At 47.6% G+C, this 19,102-nt stretch overlaps 1 protein-coding gene across 8 annotated transcripts in view; it reads left to right on the forward strand.

Annotated features, from left to right (window-relative positions):
- Positions 1-19,102, forward strand: part of DIAPH2 (diaphanous related formin 2) — a 1,435,719-nt gene that overhangs the window by 511,604 nt on the left and 905,013 nt on the right. For all 8 annotated transcript variants that reach the window (XM_063938356.1, XM_063938358.1, XM_063938359.1 and 5 more), the window contains one exon: positions 15,259-15,576. In XM_063938356.1, coding sequence (XP_063794426.1) covers positions 15,259-15,576 — 318 coding nt within the window. The remainder of the gene's footprint in view (positions 1-15,258; positions 15,577-19,102) is intronic.

Consider the following 19,102-nt stretch of genomic DNA (forward strand, 5'->3'; position numbering starts at 1 on the left):
TCCGCCTCTGACCTTGCATCTCTTTCCCAGCACCATCACCCCTCATCCATAGCAGTCCTTATTTTGGGGTTTGTACCCCCTGTATTTTAAATAGGAACAGTTCGCACATTTGGCGCACAGCCCAAAAAAGGGGTGTGTTTTTGCTGGCAAGGGGCATGGCCACACAATAGTAACCCCAATTCCAATTACGCCACACAGTACTGCAACTTTATTCACATATGACCATGCGATAGTGTCCATAATTCATATTACATCCCACAGTAGTATCACTTTACCTTATAAACGTTACTCCTCACAGTAGAGCCCCTTTTTCACATTACATCACACTGAATTGCTCCTTATTCACATTACACCATACCCTATTGCTCTTTATTCACATTAGACAACACAGTAGTGCCCTTTCTATACGCAACGCCACATAGTAGAGCACCTTATACACATAATGCCACACAGTAATGCCCCTTACACATATGAGACACATTATTGTCCTTATAAACATAATGCACCTTACACATTATGACAACCTTTATGAATGCCCTTTTACACATAATGTCCCTTACACATATGCCGCACATTATTAATGCCCTTATACACATAATGACACACATAGTGCCGCCTATACATATGTTGCACATTATTAATGCATTTTTACATGACACACATAATGCTCCTTGCACATATTCCGAACACAACTGCACAACCAACCTACTCACATGCACACAACACTCACACTGCCACTAACCCTGTGACCTCTGCCTCTGCTTGAATACAGATGTGTCCTCATAAATCTTGCCTCAATGCTAACGTCGGGCACATTTTTTTTCATGAAAAATGCATCTTATTTGCATTGCTATGTGGCTAGGGTGCACAATCAGCTTCTGCTGATTAAAATGATATGCAGCATGCCTATATACTGTGTGAGACTGTGGCTGTATCTGCATATGAAATGCTACACACAGAATATAGGCATGCCGCATATCATTTTAATCAGCAGAAGCTGCTGATGCCCCTAGGCATATCAAATGCCCTAGGCAATTGCCTAGATTGCCTATGCCTATGGCCGGCTCTGATGGGGAGTGTATCTCTGTGACCGCCACACCATAAAGAGAGCATCCCAGTTACTGCCACACAATATGGAGCGCATTCCTGTGACCACCACACTACACAGAATGTATGCCTGTGACTGCCACATAATGGGGAGTATCCCTGTGACTGCCTCACAGTACAGAGAGCACCTTAATGACTGTTACATAATACAGAGAACTTCCCAGTGTCCCCCACACGGTGCAGAGAGCATTTCTGTGACCACCTTCCATTCAGACTACAAGGATATAGCCACCATTGCAAGGCTTCTGTGCACATAGCTGCTGACCATATGGCAACTTGCTCTTGTGGCCCTAAACTGTTAAAATTGTACAAACTTATGGACAGAAGCAAACCTGCCCTGTGGCCCAGCCAACATCTGACTATATGTATGGCAACATCAGAGTGACATTGCATATTATGGGGTCTATTCATGAAGCAGTGAAAAGTGTGGAGAAGTGAGACAGTATTTGCATATTATACAACTGTACGGAGCAGCTGATTGGTTGCCATGGGCAACTTCTCCACAGGCTCACTTCTCCACTCTTTTCACTGCTTCATGAATAAACTGCTATGTCTAGACACATATTGCACCTTTTTAATTGAAGAAGAATACTGGTGTCAGTGTGTGGCATGCTGCGATATTCTTTGGAATGTTGGCGTTGGTAGTGGGAAGTGTGACGTACGATGTGTGGATGTTTCCTTATACACTCTGGCGGCAAATAGCCCCTCCCTCCAGGTCCCAGTCTTGACCTCCTTGAGTATCTTCCTTGCTCAAAACGTGCGTCTTATTCACATAAATAAAACAAATGGCCGTGACAAAGCTACTCTGCTGACCTACACTGATCAATGTGATGTGTGACATTTGTACATGTGTGTGTGACTGAGGCGGACATGTACTAAGCAGTGATAAAAAGTGGAGGAGTTGCCCATGGCAACTAGTCAGCTGCTCTGTAAACCTTTATAGTATGCAAATTCTAAATGTGTTACGTCAATACTGATTGGTTGCCATGGGCAACTTCTCCACTAGCTCCCTTCTCCACTTTTACCACTGCTTAGGTACATGTCCCCCTGAATCTCACACCAAGTTCCATGGTGCTTTATCTGTGGCTCTGTACTGGTTTAAAACGAATTCCTGTGTGGCTACAGTCGCATCCCAGTGTCCCTAGTCACTGCGAGTGGTGTTTCGCTGCGTCCTCTGCAATGCCAATAAGCTGCAGAATTCACAGAAACAAATGATACGTTAAACATCTCCGTTCGGCTCTGTTGTGCCATGCGTCTTGCTCATATTTGCCTACTCTCCCGGAAGCTGCGGGAGGCTCCCATTTTTTGGGGTAGCCCCCCACACCCACGGAAGAGAAGGCAGGTCTCCCTCATCCTGCTCGCACCCTAGTGATGCGGGCAGGATGGAGATAGTCTCTCGTATTCGCGGGTCCATGACATGGAGAAGGGGTTAAAATGAAGCCCCTCCCCCTTTCTGCGGACGCTCGAATCGTGGCGTTTCCCAATGTGGAGGCGGGGCTTGATGACTTCACAGCCTGGCCCCGGCCCCCCGAAGCCTTCTGAAGTGTCTCCTCTCTGGGCTTCTCCCGGAGTGGAGACATTGTAAAGCGGTGTGGATCATTAGATCGACAGTGTCTAGGTCAACAATGTTTAGGTCGACAGGGTCTGAAGGTTGACAGGGTTTCTATGTTGACGTGCTAGGTCAAAAGGTCGACATGAGTTTTTCAATTTTTTTGGTGTTGTTTTCTCCGTACAGTGACCGGGAACCCCAATTAGTGCACGGTGTCCCCTCGCATGGTTCACTTCGCTCGCCATGCTTCAGGCAAGTTGCCTCACCCCACTACCGCTTCGCTCGGCACAGATTACCGTCCCAATTGTAGTCCACATGAATCGTTAAGTATGAAAAAGTTCAAAAAAAGAAAAAAAAACATGAAAAACACGCGTCGACCTAGCACATGTCGACCTAGAAACCCTGACGACCTAGTGACTGTCGACCTATAGTGGTCGACCTAAACATTGTCGACCTAGACAGTGTTGATCTTCAGACTGGATCCAATGTAAAGTAGGTTAGTATGGTCTTCCTCTATATTGCATGTGGGTGCTATGTGTATGTGGACACATCTGTAACACAGTGGTTAGCATTGCTCAGTAGAGCATTCACCCAATCTACTGTAGGTGGGCAATAACTGTTTGGAGTTTGAATTTCCCTTTTCATGGGGTCCTGGGGTGTAATGTATAAAAAAACAATTATTTGAGTCTATTGGGTGGAGGAGAATTTCAGTCCTGCTACTGGGAGATAACGCCTAGATTATTAATACGCTTTCCTAAAAACTAGGCATACCTGTGCAATTGTAGGTGCATGATGTCGCAAAAGCATCTAAGTAATTTTGCTCTCTTTCCTGTTCACAAATTAACTTTTAATGTTCTTCACATCCTTACTGAAGGTTTAAACTTGGCGTAATTGTTTCCAGCAAGCCTACCCAAGAGCTTATTTCCATAATATTTCATAGTCCCAACCTTCATCTATTGGAAAGAAAGTAGCATTTGCTTTTCATATAAAGGTTACGGTATACCTGGGGCCATGTTTATGTTCAGCTTCCTTGAGGAACCACCAGACCAGAGTTTGGCAAGAAAAGACCATTAGGAGCAGCCGTCTCCTGCAACAGACTGCTAGCCTCTCTGACCCCTGCTGCTAGCAATCAGACTCCGGCCGTGATTTGTAACCCTCATCACAATGCCCAGCTGACCGCACTGACGTACATGAAGTTTGCTAAAATTGCAAGGAATTAAAACTGTGTTTTTATTGCTGTCATTAGAGTCTCAGACTCTTTTAATGCAAACGATAAAGGGGCCTAAATTGAGCATGTAGCTAGATACCCAATCAACGGCAATAGTCTATTGATCCCTCTCTCGTTCCTGAACGCTGCATTGCCAGGAAACGGTCTTCAAAGGAACTCTATAACGATATTTAAATAATACATACATATTACTTATTAAATAGCTTTTTATCTCTGTCAGCGTTTTGATCGGATTCAGTCGTTTTCAGAATCCAGGTGAAAAGTCCGGGTCATTGGCCCCTTCTGTTGGGCTTCTCGTAAAGATAACTAGATAAATAGGGATTCCGCACATTTTTACATCCCCCAGTTGATATTAAGTTGATTTGCTAAGCAGTGCCATTAGGTATCAGGTACATAGAGAAATGTATATTGAAGTTGTTTATGGTATTTTAGCCAATAAAAGTATTGTGGTGAGAGGGCTTGCGTCTCACCACAATTGCCCACATTTCTGTGGGATCAGCTCCCTTCAGGAGAGAGGAAAACAAGACCTGCACATTTTGCACCTGCAGTAGTAAGTTGGAGCTCCGGGCTTTCTGGATTGCACAGCTCCAAATGGAAAAATAGAAGTCCGGGTTTTCCAGCTTACTCAGAGCCAGCAGATAGAAGCAGGACAGGTGGTTTAAAACTTCCAAACACCCACTGCACATTGCACTGATGCCTGTTAGAGTCCAGCTAGTAGTATGGAGTTTGTAGTTCCAGGAGAGGATGGCGGATGGTGGCTGCAGGTTGTTTCAGCAGAATGACGTTTGAGCACGGGGAGAGCTTAAGACCATTACTTTTGTTTGTTAATTTTAAGTTATGTACCTGTGTGACCAGGCCCAAGCCTGTGTATGCTATATTCAGTATATGATGCCAGTAAAGACACTGTGTTTTACCGGAAAACCTGGCTAAAAGTCCTTATTTCCAGTACCCGTTTTACAGTATCAATTCAGTTTGAAATGACACAAGTCTGGGCTCTTGCTTTCCATGATGTACTGCAATGGAACCTGGTAGTTAGTTACCTTTGAGTATTTTTACGCTGTTGCAACAATGTTACAGTTCTGAATTGGACTCATGTTTTTGATATGTATTTTTATACTGGGTCCCAGCCAACAGTGCTGCAGCGGAGCTGAGTGCTCCAGCTAGAAGGGTGCAGTGAATAAATAGTGACTGGTCTTAGCAGAGCATCAAATTGGATTTCAACAAAGAACCGTGAGGGACTCCACTTAATCAATATGATTGTTCTACAATACAGTCTGCATCGTTACTGACAGTAAGGGCAGGGCCGTCTTAATAGCAGTGTAGGCCCCTGGACAAAGCAATGCACTGGGGCCCCTACCCATCCTGCAGCAGTAGGGGTGGTGGTGCTATCAGTGGCAGCTTTGATGTCCCGCAGGCGGTAGGGGGTGTTCTATCTTCCGCTCAGCATGTAGGACCTGGAGCAGTAATTTCTGCTAATTACTCCTTTACTGCACAGATGGTGGGAGATGGGGCGGGAGGGAGAACACTAAACTGTGGAAGGGGGCATTGGGCTGAATGAAGGGGCCCCAGTACATGACTTCCTGGGTGGTAGGGGATATATAATGCACAGGGAAGAGGTGGATAGTGGAGTGGGCGTAATAGTCATCATTTTCCGGTGGGAGGGCATCTTGCTTTACTGCAGACATCTCCAGTTACTGGGAATAGATTTCTTAGCTTTCAGTAGGATAAAGAATTAGAGAGTCCCACCTTTTCAGGAAGTACTGGGGACACCTTTTCAGGAAGTACTGGGGACTTGGGGATCAGACTTCAGGATCCAGAGCAATCCACCGATGAAAATATAAAACTGCATACCAGGAGTGTGGGGCTGGAGCAGGGACCAGCTGCTGGAAGGCTGATATCTCTGAATCTGGGCATAATAGAGAAAAGCTGCCAATGTCCACTGAAAGGGGAGAGTAACAGCTTTTGGACTATACCCTCAGGAAAACTCTAAGTTAAACAGAACCCGAGATAGCTGACTGGGAAGTGCAAATAACAGGCTCGGATGGGGACCATTGCTTTGAAGTCGGATATCTCCGGTTCCCCAGAGCCAATTTTAAAAAAGCTGGTACCCCTGGAAAAAGCGGACCCTCAGCTATCAGCCTTGGGCCCTTATACTCCTGGGGCCCTTGGGCAACTGTCCATTGAGCCCATACGAAATGACGGCCCTGAGTAAGGGAGAAAAGTCTAAATTTCAGTCAGTCAGTTTTATGCTAGTACCCTTCTGTTACTACCATATTACGCAGAAGTATTATAGCAATGAATCTGGGACTGTGCTGAGTCGTGAACCTATTACCCTCAATCCATTTGCCCGTTTTTAACGAGTAGGGCGATAAAGCGACAAAGACGCTATTCACCTCTAACTGTGCTGTAGCTCCGCAGTGCTACTTTGGGGGACCTGGATAGCTCTGGTGGTGCTGATCTGGTTATCCATACTACATTAAACATCATTAATACAAAAAGTTTTTAAAAATTGACCAAACAGTTTTTGAAAACAATTTGGGTGGCCATCTTATATATCTGTCATGACCCTATAAGTAGTTATTACTACTTTAGCAGTTAGGAGCCTATAACAATTTTAATAAATAACAATTTTGAATTATTAATCTGAGCTTTTTACAGTGTTTGCTAGGACAGCGCTTCCCACCAGAGGTACTCCCAGCAAACACTGTCCCCAATGTTTCTCATACCACCCTTAATCTTTATTTTTTAAATACTAGATATTGTGATTATTATTATTTTATATTTTTTTTAAATTATATATTATATTATTATATGCAGTGCTGGGACTTTTAGTTCTACAACAGCTTGAGAGTCACAGTTCCCTACTGCACTTGTAGATGATGCTGTCATGGTTTATCAGGAGAAGATAAAGATAAGAGAGAGAGATCAGGCCAGGCGTGATAAATGGTTTCGATACAGGGATTAAGTTAATTCCTTGAAGGTCCTGGGTATCGATGAGTTTATATTGCTATATATAGATTTGTAATGTATAGTGCTGAGCCTATGGCCGCAGCCCAGCTTCCTGTAAGGACAGTAAGGCTCATGTGGGTGCTGTGCATGGATACTGCAAGACGATGATTCAAACTTGGCAAGTTTTGATTTTGTGCAACACAAGAAAGAGGCTTTATAAGAAACGCTGTAAGAAGATCCCGGAGTGTGCGGCTTATGTTACTCCGAGCTGGCCTTTAAGGATCATCTCCCTTTTCAGTAAAACATATGCTGACCATTACTTTAACCCAATACTTGTGTCCGTGCAGTGTAAATTACAGCTATAAGGCAGACCGGCCTGCTGTCCTCCTCCTTGTCTCCTGGTCAGTGACCGACAATAGTGGGATTTGGCTTTGCCAGAAATGCTGCAGAAAAGGGATAATTTGCAGCTACTGTAATATTCTGACTATTAATAGTCATAGTAGAGGTGGGTGACAAGCCCGTCTACACAGGTCACACAATTCCCAGGTGATCTGCAATATCCGGAAAGATTCACAGTGTGGGTATGATATGTTGGCAGTGCCTTTGTAGCTTAAAACATTGGGCCTAATTCAGACCTGACCGCTGTTGTGCGAAAATCGCACAGCGGTCGATTATCGATTGATTGCATATGCGTACGGATCGTAATGCGCAGGTGCGAGGGCAAACTGCGTAAAAATCCTGCATCTTTTTTTGATTGCTAGGTGAATGCAGGCTGAGTGACCGGAAGCGGACATTTGTGGGTGGTAACTGGCCGCTTTCCGGGCATGTCAGGAAAAACGCAGGCGTTCCCAAGAGTTTTCAGGGAGGGTGTATGACGTCGGCTCCGGCCCGATCAGCCTGTTTGTATCGCACGGTAGGAGTAAGTCCTGGGCTACGCACACACTGCACAGGCTGGAAAAATCATTAGGTGAGTGAGTTGTGAGCGGATTTGCAGCTGGCCGGCGTTTGCAGAGCTTTTCACACGGCATACGCAGACTTGCACGGGGCGGGTTTTCTCTCTGTCTGGGCGGCCACTATCCGATCGCAAACCTCTGCATATTCGCAGAGGAGTGATCAGGTCTGAATTAGGCCCTATCTGCTTATTCCTAATAGTTGTCCAACCCTAACTCTAATTGTTACCTGACTCTAAGGGGCCCTACTCATTAGACGATGCGCCGCCGAGGTGCCCGACGGCCGATACGGCCGACGAGCGACCCGGCGGCGGGGGGGGGGGGGGGCAGTGATGGGGGGAGTGAAGTTTCTTCACTCCCCCCGTCACGTGGCTGCATTGAAGTGCAGGCAAATATGGACGAGATCGTCCATATTGGCCTGCATGCACAGCCGACGGGGACCAGCGATGAACGAGCGCGGGGCTGCGCATCGTTCATCGCTGGAGTCTCCACACTGAAAGATATGAACGAGTTCTCGTTCATTTCTGAACGAGAACGTTCATATCTTTCATAAAATCGGCCAGTGTGTAGGGCCTATAAGAGCGAATTCAATTGTCCACATTCAGTTAATGGGGGTTAAAAATGGAGGGTGCCTCGGGCTTTAATGCCTATGAGACCCTGGCTAATGCCCATTAAATAACGTGTTAATGGTCATTTACCACAGAATCTGTGAAAAGTTTGGATGCTTAAAAAAATCCCCTGGTAAGTGCTGCCAGCGAGGGGGCTAACTGAATTCCCCTCTAAACCGAATTGCAAGTCACTGTATAAATATAGGGCCTAATTCAGAGTTGATCGTAGCAGCAAATTTGTTAGCAATTGGGCGAAACCATGGGGGTCATTCCGAGTTGCTCGCTAGCTGCTGTTGTTCGCAGCGCAGCGATCAGGCTAAAAAATCAGCATTTCTGCGTATGCACCGCAATGCACAGGCGTGTCGTACAGGTACAATGAGCATTTGTGGGTTTGCACAGAGTCTAACGAACATTCCAGTCGCACGGCCGAACGCAGGAAGATTGACATGTAGTGGGCGTTTCTGGGTGGCAACTGACCGTTTTCAGCGAGTGCTTAGAAAAATGCATGCATGGCAGAAAAAACGCAGGTGTGGCTGGGCGGGTGTGTGATGTCAAAAGTGGTCCCCCCCCCCCATCGTAAGAATCAACGCACAGGAAGAGTAAATACATGGCAGGTCTTGTTTTGCACAAAAAGATTTTGCAGGCACTCTGCTGCACAAGCGTTCACACTTCTGCAAAGCGAAAATACATCCCCCGGTGGGCGGCGACAATGCGTTTGCACGGCTGCAAAAACAGCTAGCGAGCGATCAACTCGGAATGACCCCCGCATGTGCACTGCAGGGGGGGGCAGATATAACATGTGCAGAGAGAGTTAGATTTGGGTGGGGTGTGTTCAAACTAAAATCTAAATTGCAGTGTAAAAATAAAGCAGCCAGTATTTACCCTGCACAGAAACAATATAACCCACCCAAATCTAACTCTCTGCACATGTTACATCTGCCCCCCGCTGCAGTGCACATGGTTTTGCCCAATTGCTAACAAATTTGCTGCTGCGATCAACTCTGAATTACCCCCCATGGTTCTATATCTGGCCAGCAGTCATGATCCTTCTGAAGAAGCCGCTGAGCCATTAATAGGTGAGATTTGGGTTAAGTTATTATGTAAGGCCTGAAGCAGTGTCGCAGACCCAGATGGCGATGACATTATCCAGTTACTGTCTTTGTCCACCTGACAAATCTTTATTCAAATCTTAAATGCTGAATACAAATCGGATGCAGTGACACAGTGAACGTGCGATGCCCTGCAGAGGAAGCCGCCAGCCCCTTCTCTTAGTGTAAATACGGTAGGCGCAGAGATGAGCAGGGAGAATTCTGGGTTCATTTTGGCATTGCGGCCGGGCTGCAAAAAAAATTCATTTTAGCAGATGGATGTTCTGCAGTGGTGATAATGTGAACATGACAGATTTGTGATGATAATTTAGGCTCACGCAATTATATTCTCTTTCTGTTATTGCCAAGAACATCCAAATGTAAAAATGAGAACACTCAGCGCTGGGTTTGCTGTATTCTGCATATCAGGGATATTTTCTCTGTAATCTGCATTGGTTTTCAAGGCCAAATATTTCCCAGACACAGTATCAATGGAGTTAATAGAAATTATGCGCTATTTAGTGTTGATTGACCAAATATCTGGCGGTTAGCAGGACCGTGTTCTGTGAGAGATTAGGGCGTTCAAGGAAAATAAAAGGTTTTTCTTTTTTTTACATTTAGAAATGTGTGCGCCTGGCAGATACTAAAATATTGTCTTTTATTTTTTTGGGCGCTTTAAGAGCATGACGGGAGCTTAGAACCTTTCCCACTTTCAACAGACTATTTCAACCTTCTTAGGGCTAATCAGAGAGGGATAGGATTTTTTGGTGGGCAAGTGATTGTGCGCTATGGACATAGGGCATAATTCCGACTGAATCCCAGGGCTGCGATTGCCTTTGCCTGATGGACAGGCAGAGGCAGTCGCGGGGCGGGAGGAGGTGCTACGACGTTGGCGGGGCGCGGTTCGGACAATTAAGGCATGTCCGGACCGTTGGGAGGGGGGGTGGGGCGGGCTGCGTGATGTCACAGGCGCGCTGCAACCTGGGATGTGGCAGGTAGCGGCCTGCCAGCACGCAGGAGCTACGCTGGCAGGGAGCTACTCACCAGGTACAAAAGTATCACCGCCGTGCGATGCTTTTGTACCTGTATGTGGGGGGGGGGGGGGGTAGGGCCTGAGTAAATGATCGTAGACTCTGGAACTATATATATATATATATATATATATAACTATATGGAACTATATATATATATATATATATATATATATATATATACACACAGTGATTCATCGCGCCCTATGTGATTCATCTTCACACCGTCGGAAGGGGCTGCGCTCCTGTAAGCCGAGTACAGCCCTGTAACCCGAGTAACGTGCAAATGTATTCTTGGCTCAAACCCATGGTGGAGATCCGCTTTGTACCCGTGCGTTGCGCCAGTGCAATGCGGTGCCTACGCATGCACAGTTCAGACCTGATGTTAGCGTAGGTCAAAATGCTAGCGAGCGTTCAGGTCCTAATGACCTGCTTTAGTGTGAAGGTGTACAATAAGGGGGTAAGGTGAAAACAGAAATATGCAGTGCGGTAAGTAGGGGCTACAGAGATGTAGTGTGTTAAAGAGAGAATAAGTAGATGCCGGCTGGTCCACAGAAGTTTGGAACATGGAAGGCGGTAGACGGGCAGGGCGGTCGGAAGAGGATAGAGATACGCAGGTTTGTAGTATGGAAATAGGGAAACACTGGGTGGTAGAGATGCTATAGAAATTTGCTGGGAGATAGGGAGGTGATAGAGGGGTGGCGTGCGTTACATTGGAAATTCTAAAATGCCTTTGGTAGGAAGAGCGAAAGGGCACAAAAGAGGGAATGCAGAGAAATGCAGGGTGGTAGGCAAAGATTTGGGATTTGCAGTGTGTTAGGGAGAAGCTACGGACACTCCGGTAGGGATAGTCTAGGGAAAGGGAGGGCGGTAAGGAGTAGAGAGAGGCAGGGCAGTAGAGATGTTCTACCTAAACTGTGCGTGTTAGTGAGAAGATAGATAAATGCATTTGGGTAAGGAGGAGACTTAGGGGGTCATTCCGACCTGATCGCACGCTGCTGGTTTTCGCAGCACAGCGATTAGGTCACTACTGCGCATGCACCACAATGCGCAGGAGCGTCGTACGGGTACAAAGCGGATCGGTGCTGGGCGATGGATTTAAGGAAGAATCCATTCGCACAGCCGATCGCAAGAAGATTGACAGGAAGAAGGCGTTGGTGGGTGTCAAGTGACCATTTTAAAGGAGTGGTTGGAAAAATGCAGGTGTGTCCAAGCGTTTGCATGGCGGGTGTCAATTCCAGGACCGGACAGGCTGAAGTGATCGCAGCGGCTGAGTAATTTCAGACCTACTCAGAAACTGCACAAACTATTTTTGTAGTGCTCGGCTGCACATGCGTTCGCACACTTGCAAAGCTAAAAGACACTACCCAGTGGGCGGCTACTATGCATTTGCACGCCTGCAAAAAGTATCTAGCGAGCGATCAACTCGGAATTACCCCCTTAGTGCGCTAATAATAAAAGGAACATACGCACGGCGGGAGATAGGAGCTACAGACACACTTAGTCACAGACACAGATGTCAGCCCGGGTGCCCCCCTCGCTCCCCGGACTCTTTCTCCCTTGGGCACTCCCCCCTATATAATATGGATTTATAAGCTGCGGCAGTGGGAGGAGTCCAGGCTCTGGTCCAGCATGTCCATGTGAGGGGGATCGTGGTGTGGGGGCGGTGCAGCAGTAGCCGCAGGGACATGAGTAGGTGTGGGCTGGTGGAGGAGGAGGCGGGAGGCGTGGCCGGTGGATGCTGAGGTCAAGGGGACAAACAGGGATGTCTCGGCTGGCTCTCTTGCGTGGCCACCTTGACACGTGAGGAAGATGGAGGTGGGGAGAGCACAACAGCACTACCCGGCTCTGCGGCTGTGGCTCTCACACACGGCGACGGGACGCACCAAGCAGCAGCGTGGAGGGAGGCAGGAGCAGGAGGGAGAGCACCCAGCAATCACAGCAGCAGTGGGTGGGCCAGACACGGTAGGTCTGTGACTCCGCCCAGCATTGTGTCTCTGGGCAGCATTTGAAGATGAGGCACAAAGTCACAGATCTGGCCAAATATATAGCAGGAGTGGTTGGTGCATATCTAGTTTTGTGAGTGTGTAAATATTGCAGGACGAAAGTGCGTTTGATGGTGAAGGGGGCGTTGGCACTTTTGTGGGGGTGAACAGCGCAGGGGTGATCGCGAGGGTGTCTGTGCATGCTGTGGGTGGACGGGGGGGCGAATGTGGGGGGGGTGCAGGTGGGAGAGGGGGTCAGGAGGTGGTGTGGGTGGGGGAGAGGCGGTGGATGGAGGAGGGGGAAGTGCTGCGTTTGGGGTAACGTTAGAAGTGCTGGGGGTGGGGGATGGCCAGGTGCAGGGCTGTTGTGTATGTGGCAGGGGTTCCGTAGGCGCTGTGGGTGGGTAAGGGGCAGGTGTACAGTGGGTAGTGCGGTGGGCGTGGGATGGGCTGGGGTTACGTGGGTGGGGGAGGGGTGGGGTTGCGGTGGATGATGGAGGGGTTCCGGGGGAGCTGAGGGTAGTGTCGGGGCGGGTGTGCTGTGGATGGTATGGAGGTAGGTATAGTTTATGTGTAATACAAAGGCAGCATACAGTAGTACTTATACAGTATAAGATAGTGGGGAGGTGGGTTACCCTGTATGTGACGGGTGATGTGGCTCTGCAACCACTCCAGCCTCTGGATGATGCACTGAGTGTCCCCCTTCTCCTCAGACTCCCTCCGCCTGCTACTGCTGCTGGCCCCGCTCCGGTGTCCGCACATACGGGCCGGGTATGTATTTGTTGCTTTAGTCCATGTACAGTAGGCAGAGGTTGTGCCTATTACCGCTCTGGAGCACGCAGGGGCAGAGGAGCGGTTTGGTGTTCATGCTCCAGAGCATCCCCAGCTACCTCCATATAGCGGGGACGGGGGATGAGTCCGGGTACCAGGAGGGGCTCAGTATGAGGGGACGGCGTGCACGGGCACCTTACCGGTCTGTCCGCTGCGTGGCATCCCAGCGTCCGGCAGCGGCTCCATGTGCGAGCGGGGACCCAGCAGGAGTCAAGCATTGCGCTGCTAGCAGCTAGCCGCAGCGGCCAATCACAGCGCGCGCTTCCACCATCTGTCCAATGGTTGGCGTCGGGGGGCGTGGCCTGGACGGAGCCTTAACCTGGTGCCGTTGCAGATGTCTCTGCACAATCCAGCGGTCTGTACTGTTATGAGTAATTATATCCTGCGGTCACTATGTACTTTTATCATCAGTAATTCTATCTATATAGCCTAGTCGCCTATGTAATTCTCCTATTCTCTATATCTCTCCTATATATTAGGGCAGATCTGTGACTTGACTCCACCCAGCATTGTGACTCCGCCCAGCGTTAGCAAATGAGTCACAAAGTCACAGATCTGGGCTAATATATAGGAGATATAGATAGATAGATAGATAGATAGATAGATTCATTCAATCAGGAGAGTGGGCTTTATCTTTGGTCAGCTCACCTGGTGTTAGAGCGCTATTATGGTATTTCTACCTATAGGCAGAGAGGGAGATGGTGGGTAATAATTGCCTGACTTGTTGGAGTGGGCCGGCACACCCACTTACCTGTCAATGGCAGCAGCCGCTGAGCAGAAACCGTCTCCTCTCCTTACTTGATGTGCAAGTGAGAGTGATCGCACTGATTGCCCCCCCCCCCCCTCCTACACACACACCCACACCTCCCTTGGATCTGAGGGGCACATGGCACTGCAAAGCATACCATTTTATTTTGGTACAGGGGTGTAGCTAGGGTACAGGGGTGTAGCTAGGGTACAGGGGTGTAGCTAGGGTACTTGGGTGTAGCTAGGGTACAGGGGTGTAGCTAGGGTACAGGGGTGTAGCTAGGGTACAGGGGTGTAGCTATGGTACAGGGGTGTAGCTAGGATACAGAGGTGTAGCTAGGATACAGGGGTGTAGCTAGGGTACAGGGGTGTAGCTAGGGTACAAGGGTGTAGCTAGGGTACAGGGGTGTAGCTAGGGTACAGGGGTGTAGCTTAGGGTACAGGGGTGTAGCTAGGGTACAGGGGTGTAGCTATGGTACAGGGGTGTAGCTAGGGTACAGGGGTGTAGCTAGGGTACAGGGGTGTAGCTATGGTACAGGGGTGTAGCTATGGTACAGAGGTGTAGCTAGGGTACAGGGGTGTAGCTATGGTACAGGGGTGTAGCTATGGTACAGGGGTGTAGCTAGGGTACAGGGGTGTAGCTAGGGTACAGGGGTGTAGCTAGGGTACAGGGGTGTAGCTATGGGTACAGGGGTGTAGCTATGCCTCCAGGGGGTAAGTAACACACCTTACAATACCCAGTCCCACGCTCTACGGCCCTACCTGTAGACACACTGTTTAGTTTTACTTAGGGCTCGTCAGTGCAGGGTAGTGCCCAGCACGTCTGGTCAGCACTCCCAGAAGTATATTCTCCTGAATATTATTTTGCATATAATCCATGGGAGTCACTTAATAATCTCCCTCATCTCTTCTTACTACTTTTGATCCAGTTCTTTATGGTTCCCTGCACTGTGTCGGTGATATTTGCAGGTTTATTCTGCAGCATTAAAAAAATATGGTTACATTTGATGTGGGTTCCTATTGAAAATAAAATAACCGGTCAATATAGATGGTTAGTCTGGTCATTCCTAATGGTGCTTATGTATTTTATTCCCTCAAATTCCTGTGCCAGGAAAGCGCAAAATGAACCTTAGTACATTGTCTGTAATGTTAATTTTGTTTTTTTTCTGTTTGTCTTCATTCCAGGCTGTTAAACCTCCCAGTGACTCAGCACCACCTGGAGGACCTCCGCCACCGCCTCTCCCCGGCGGTATAGCTCCAGGTCCTCCGCCACCGCCCCCACTTCCTGGAGGATGCCCGCCTCCTCCGCCTCCACCACCCCCTGGGCTGAGACCTCCAGGAGCTCCACCCCCTCCTCCTTTCGGACTTCCACCGCCACCTTTCGGAGGTATACGGCCTCCTGGATTTGCTGCTGCTCCACCACCCGTAGTTTTGCCTTTTGGAATGAAGCCAAAGAAAGTATATAAGCCGGAAACTACCATGAAGAGAATAAACTGGTCAAAGGTAAGACGTCTGATATTTCCCAAACATTATAACGCATAAGCTAAGGTTATTACCTTGTACTGTGGCAGCATCATATGTAGCTCTGTAAAATGCGGAACATTGTGTCTAAAAGTTGGTCTACAGCTACCTAGACTGGACACTGCAATAGCAATACAGGCGCCATGTTTTTGTACATATGAGTTTAATTACTTATGTCTTGGGAGTCCTGCTTCGGTACTGCAGCAAAAATCACCCAGAAAATGGTGCTTTGGCCATTTTCCTGGTGATCTGCGCATGCTCTGTAGAGACTAGTCACCGGTAACATGGCAGGCGCCATAGTTTACCAGGGGAGGGATCCACTTGATCCCTCCCTGGAAATAGCCACTCATGCATGCGGTCTGATGAGAATAGATGCCGCAGCAGAAAGTGTAATGATCGCTATTGCGATCACTTTTGCTTCTTACCAACGTTACTTTAATGAATGACGAGTTGGTCCCTTTGTCTTGAAAGAACCATGAGAATGAGGGAACATCCCAGTCAGTGATCGTTACACATCAATGAGCCTAATTCAGTAAGGAACGCTGATGGTCGCGATGTTCATCTGATATGCGATCGCACCGCAAATGCAGGGAGGAGGTGGTATGCACCCTCCTCCTGCACTTGCAATCCTTAATGAATCAGGTCCACTGTTGTGAGTTTTACCGTCTTTATTGCATTTAATAAAATGCGTCTGGAAATCACATTTTACTGTGAAAGTGCAACTGGCTGATCTGGTGGGAAGCCCAGTTCCCATGTATTTAGGCAAATGCTCTTTACTCTCACAAAGCAGTGAGACACCTCAAAATATGCCACATCCTCTTCTTTATTAAACAATCTCTTCCTCCGATGAAGCTTTGTAAACTTTTGTCGCTCCACAGGTGCTGCCATGATGGCCCTGCAAAGCTTTGTGTAAAAACAGCGGCATATACAGTACAGTGATTTTGCAAAACAGAATTTCCACTTTGCTAAATGAGTCTCAGTGATCTTCTATCTGTAATAAAGCACAATAGCAGCTGCGCTTCTATGGTAACAACAAGACCAAACTCTTACAGTGCGGTCACTTCTTCCTCGGTTCATTAACTATACATTCAGTTAAAGGTGACTTTACAAACAAGTGGCTGATGCAGGGTTGGGAGTAAGAGGAGTAAGAGCCTAATTCAGACCTGATCTCTGCTCTGCGTTTTTGCAGAGGTCTGCGATCAGGCAGCCGCCACCCATAGAGAGTGAAAACCCGCCCCGGGCTAGTGTGTGAATGCATGCGTACACCGTGCAAAAACTTCGCCGGACAGCTGCAAATCGGTTCACAACTCACTCACCATCGAATGTTTTTTCCAGTCTGTGCAGTCTGTGCGCAGCCCAGGACTTTCTCCTACAGTGTGATACAAACAGGCTGATGGGGGCCGGAGCTGACGTCACACACCCTCCCTGAAAACGCTTGGGAATGCCTGCGTTTTTCCTGACACTCCCAGTAAACGGGCAGTTACCACCCAGAAACGCCCGCTTCCTGTCACTCTCCTTGCGATCAGGTCTGAATCGGACCCTAAATTGGGAGTACGTTACCCACAGAGCACCTGCATAAGAAAAATACAGTAGTGTATTTCTGCACATACTGTATTCCGAGCTGTATGTGTATCAGGATGGGGCTGTATTTGCATCTGGAAACTCTGCGGCTTACGTAGATTACCACGAGGCTAGTGAGGATCCGAGATAAAGCGCAGTCATTATCGCACAGCGGCTGACAGGCGCCTGTCACTTTAAAATTCCAAACTTCTAAATGAAGTTTCATTCGCTGCATAAGATTAACACCTGTCTCACAGACGGAGGATTAAACAAGCCGGGAATTAGAGCAGATCATTTTCCTGTAGTACATTATATATATATATATATATATATATATATATATATATATATATATATATATAAAAAATTATTCTTGGTCTTTGCCATCAATAATTGGGTATCGCTAAGCATCAAACTGTGTTCTGTCATTTCCACATTCTGCATGGGAATTCACCGAGTCACCTGCCAAAACAATTATTAATATATTGTTAACAAGCCGTCCCGAGGTACTTTACCAGCTTTGATGAGCTGAAGTCGTCTCTCACTCGCTGAGATTTGAAGACGAGCGGATTTTGAAGTGCAGCATTTCATCAGAATGTGCGCGAGCTCTCCGGCTTTATGAAGATGTGAATTTATTTAGACTAGTAGAAACCGCTGTGAAGTAAGATTTAGGCTTATTCTAAAATGATTTTCCCCACTCTGTGATCGCAGCATCAAGATCTCTTTTAAACTGTGTTCCATTGATCGCTCTCTTCATCTCAGCCGTACATCTGACTGGTTTTGAGCTTTGTACAGAGAGAGGTAAAAATTAGTCACTGCTCCCAACATCAGACAAGGGCATATGTACTAAGCCCTGAAGAGTGATAAAGTGGATGGAAATAAAGGGGGGGACATTTACTAAGTAGTGATAAGGTCGGAGAAGTGAGCCAGTGGAGAAGTTGCCCATGGCAACCAATCAGCACTGAAGTAACATTTATAATTTGCATACTATAGAATGATACAGAGCTGCTGATTGGCTGATGGGGCCACTTCCCCTCTGGCTCACTTCTCCTCTCTTATCACTGCTTAGTAAATGTCCCCACAAGTACCAACCAATCAGCTCATGTTATTTTTCAAACACAGCCAGTAGCGTAGCAGTTAGGAGCTGGTTGGCTGGTACTCGGGTTGGGAACACTATAGGCCAAATTCTACCTGCAACATGTTGCAGTAAATTGTGAGGCACGGAGGAAAATATTTGGTGTAAGTTTCGGAAAATGTTATACTCCAGTAAAGCATTATCCACGCCCATTTCTGGGTCACGTTTGTTTAGCATACTACCGGACGCTAGCGACAACGTTTGGTTAGACGTGCAGCCCATCCAACCAAATGTCCATCGCTAGTGACCGCAGGAGCACGCAATCCCCCGTACACACTGAGCGATGCATGTAATATGTTATTACGAAACGGCATATCGTGCCGGCATCGCTCTGTTGTGTCCCCGGCTTTAGATTAATGTGATGTGACCTTCTTTTGCTTCTGTTAAGGGTTTGCTAAGCCTTCTACCGAGAAATGCATTCACTAGAGTGCCATTAGCTATGTCTCTGTCCCACAGTCCCTTCCTCTGCCCATCACCGTTCCCTCTAAGCAGCACGCTCGGAAGACAAATTGGCCTAACAGTGATGGGGGAACCTTGGCCCTCCAGCTGTTGTTGAACTACACATCCCAGCATGCCCTGGTACAGTTTTAGCATGGCCAAATAGCAAAAATGTAGCAGGGCATGTTTGGATGTGTAGTTCAACGACAGCTGGAGTGCCAAGATTCCCCATCACTGGGCCCTAAAACAATGAGGGGTAGAATCCAAAGTAACTTAAACAGAATAATTTCTGTATGGTCCTGGGCATCGGCTGAACGTGCCTACAGTATGTGCTAAGTACAGCCGCAGATATATCACTGACTTTTCAGGAAATAT

This window comes from Pseudophryne corroboree, chromosome 8, assembly GCF_028390025.1.
Source record: "Pseudophryne corroboree isolate aPseCor3 chromosome 8, aPseCor3.hap2, whole genome shotgun sequence".
Classification (NCBI taxonomy): domain Eukaryota; kingdom Metazoa; phylum Chordata; class Amphibia; order Anura; family Myobatrachidae; genus Pseudophryne; species Pseudophryne corroboree.